Raw genomic sequence first — 3,773 nt, forward strand, 5'->3', positions numbered from 1 at the left:
TATAAAAATTTAAATATTAAATATTAAACATATAATTATAATAATTTGAAGTGTTATATATATAAAAACCACTAAAAAAAAATTTACTGAGAAAATCATGATAGAAGCAGAGCAGTAATGGCGGCCTGGCGGGACGCCTCAACAACCGGCCACGTTTATTACTACCTCGTGCCAGTCTTCAGCCACCTTCTCTTTTACTAATTATTATTACTTTTATTAAATGTCTACACTGTCTTATGCGGGATTAATTATTCTGTGGACCTCTCTTCTTTATTTAAGAAGCTAATAAGCCATAGCTGAAGCTCACAGGACACAGATCCATCTCCTACTGGAGAAACGAGTGTAAGTAAAAAAGTTGAGATGGCTCCTTCTTCTTCCTGCTTGTGTTTGTTCTTGCTCGTTGTATGTGTTCTCTCAGCTGTTGGGAATGGCGAAAGCTCCTCTGGTCTTATGATGGATTTCTACAAGGAGTCCTGCCCTCAGGCGGAGGACATAATCAGAGAACAGGTCAAGCTTCTCTACAAGCGCCATAAGAACACAGCTTTCTCCTGGCTCAGGAACATCTTCCATGACTGCGCTGTGCAGGTTAGAAAAGAGTGGTTTTTTTTTTTCTCAAGAAGAAGAAGAAGCAGATGACGATTTGTATGGATGTTTTGCTGATAAATTTAATTATATCATGTAAAATATAGAATATTTTACTTCCCATTTCAGTTGATTTAACTCAAGTAGAAGTAAGTCAAGTCTGTAGATCCAATTTTAAGAGTGATTTACTGGCAAGATTTAATGAGGATTCAACCAAAATTTATCGTAAATCTTGCTAAAAAGTTTTTTTTTTTTTAATGCTTGTCATTCCTTATTCCGACTTCTCAAATCTCAACTACTAATCAGAGGCCGCAAATCCCTCACAACTGTTAGTTCTACTCCAAAAATTTTACAAATCCTATTTGATCCCAAATGAACAGAAAAATTTGTGTCCGGGCATGAAATCTGTTATAGATTTGATTTGAGATAGGAGTGCTATAAACTATTTATAAACAACACAAATCTCAAGCAAAGTCGTTGATTTTTAAGCCATTCAGATCCCCTGAAACCCAGTTTTTCCCCCAAAAAAAACTGTAAATGCATTGAAATTTCAGCTCCTAATCAACATAAATTTCATTAGTCTTGCGACGCTTCCTTGCTTCTGGACTCTACAAGGAAGACGCTTTCCGAGAAGGAGACAGACCGGAGCTTCGGCATGAGGAATTTCAGGTACCTGGAAGACATCAAGGACGCAGTGGAGAGGGAGTGCCCAGGCGTCGTCTCCTGTGCTGATATATTGGTTCTCTCCGGCAGAGATGGCATCGTTGCGGTATTAATCAATTCATCTTCTCTCTTGAGTTTTACTTAGCTGCATTGCATGTATGCTTAATTATAATTCGATTTGTGATGAACTGTTAAGCTCGGAGGGCCGTTCATTCCATTAAAGACGGGGAGGAGAGACGGGAAGAAGAGCAGATCAACGGTGGTGGAGCAGTACTTGCCGGACCACAATGAGAGCATCTCCTCCGTTCTGGATAAGTTCGCTGCCATGGGCATTGATGCCGCAGGCGTCGTCGCACTTCTCGGTAATTATTACTATTTCTGCCATTTTTCATAGAAAATTTGATAATTAGCGAAAGAATTATACTTAATTGAGTAAAAAATTACGGGAAAAGACTATGTGCAGCTAGCTTAATTGTAATTATGCGATCGAAATTCTCTTTAAGCATTATTAATTAACTGTAATTATTAGTCTTTATTATTGTTATTAGTCTCTTTGGCTTTATTCGCAAAACCGTACGCTTAGCCATGTGCGCCTTCTTTATTAAATGGATACAAGTGTCGTCTGGCATCTTGTGTTGTAGTGTTGTACAGGATAGAATAGTAAGAAATATGTTCATTTCAATTTAATTTTCGGAGATTTTCATTTCATTTCATTTTTTTTTTAATTTCCGTCGATTTTCCATTATTTTTATTGAGAATAATATAAAATAAATAAATTAATTAATTATGCATTAAATTAATCAATAATTTATGTTAATTAATAAATAGTTGTTGAAATGGGACCGGCTGTAGGCCGGCGAAACTGACGGGGAATGATCATAGGCTTGAGCTGGGCTTTGGGTTTAGAAAAAATAATTCTGTGAGGGCTTAAAATTCTGTCAGGAGATCAATTAGAATACGCTACGTCATCTTCTTATTTGATACTCAGCTCGATAATGAGGCTCAGTACCACTAGTTACCTTGGCATTTGGTACCGAAATTCGATATCACTAATGTGATGTATTCTAATTGGTCTTACAAATATTCAGCTAGCTTTTAAAGTCTTTATGATTCAGTGAAGCGCACTACTAATTTTATTTTTATTCATTTAAATTTCCTTAAGCACCATCCAAAGTGGAAGTAAGACAGCAATCTTTATAAGTCGTGGGACCCACATCATGAACCAAATCAACCAAAAGTTTATTCGATGTGGGACCCATCAAGCCAGTTGCACGAATATCAAAGCATCGCAACAAGAAAAATAATACTAAAAAAATGAAAGTGTCTTAAATGAAGCCAAATAACGTCGGTGGATTTTGATAGGGTCGCACAGCGTGGGCCGGACTCACTGTGTGAAGTTGGTGCATCGGCTGTACCCGGAAGTCGACCCGGCACTAAACCCGGATCATGTCCCGCACATGCTGAAGAAATGCTATGACCCGATACCCGACCCGAAGGCGGTCCAGTACGTGAGGAATGATCGTGGCACTCCCATGATTCTGGACAACAACTACTACCGCAACATTCTCGACAACAAGGGCCTGTTGATGGTGGACCATGAGCTGGCCCATGACCCGCGAACCCGGCCCTACGTGAAGAAGATGGCCAAGAGCCAGGAGTACTTCTTCCAGCATTTCGGGCGGGCCATCGCGCTCCTGTCTGAGAACAACCCGCTCACCGGTGATCAGGGCGAGATTCGTCGCCACTGCAATGTGGCCAATAAGAACCATTATGAAGAGTGATCTGTGGTGATAATGAGTAGTTAATAAGCCAGCTTTGCTCGTGTTGTTGCTGGTCTATGTGCTGGACGGTGAAAGGAGTTTGCGGTAGGTGGAACCGGTGTATGTGATGGACGGTGGTGATGGCGTTGCTTTAGGAATGAATGAATGGATGTGTCTGTGCTTTGATCTAACTCTGCTTTTAATTTCGAAGTTATGAGTTTTTATCCTATATATATTTCTTGTAATTTTTTTTTAAATTGAACTTATATTTTATTGGCTCTTATGCTATTATTTATTTTTTTTCTCATTAAGAAAAATGAATTATAAAATTTTGTAAATTGATTAGATGGACTCTAAGACAAATAACATAGATATGTTTACTTTATATAATAGCTTAAGGTCCAAATATTCTCTTTGGTTAATAGTTAGAAGTATAGGGGCAGGAAATTAAATTATAGGATAAGAGTTTTATTTTGGGTAATTTGAATTTTGTTTTCAGTAAATTTAGTACCAAATTAAAGTGACGGTTTTCTTAATGTTCTTAAAATAATTTTTTAGTATAAAATTTAAATTTTTGTATTAAAAAATTATTTTAAGAGGCTGTAAAAACTTTCTCAAATGAAATCTAAATCTCTCAATGAAATGAATTAAATGATATCAAAAGTGTTCGAGTTGAGTGTGAATGAGCATGTATCAAGGACTTGACAAATATAATTAGACAATGAGAATGTTAATGGGAGGATCAAATGGACTTCAAATTTGACATAT

The 3,773-nt window shown here is 37.3% G+C and overlaps 1 protein-coding gene across 1 annotated transcript; it reads left to right on the forward strand.

Annotated features, from left to right (window-relative positions):
- Positions 1-289: 289 nt before the first annotated feature.
- Positions 290-3,236, forward strand: LOC110099301 (peroxidase 42). Its single transcript, XM_020826405.2, has 4 exons — positions 290-585; positions 1,163-1,351; positions 1,442-1,607; positions 2,608-3,236. The coding sequence occupies exons 1-4, from the start codon at positions 361-363 to the stop codon at positions 3,024-3,026; spliced, it is 999 nt and encodes a 332-aa protein (XP_020682064.1). The 5' UTR covers positions 290-360; the 3' UTR covers positions 3,027-3,236.
- The last annotated feature ends 537 nt before the right edge of the window (positions 3,237-3,773 follow it).

This window comes from Dendrobium catenatum, unplaced genomic scaffold (genome assembly GCF_001605985.2).
Source record: "Dendrobium catenatum unplaced genomic scaffold, ASM160598v2 fragScaff_scaffold_1539, whole genome shotgun sequence".
NCBI lineage: Eukaryota > Viridiplantae > Streptophyta > Magnoliopsida > Asparagales > Orchidaceae > Dendrobium > Dendrobium catenatum.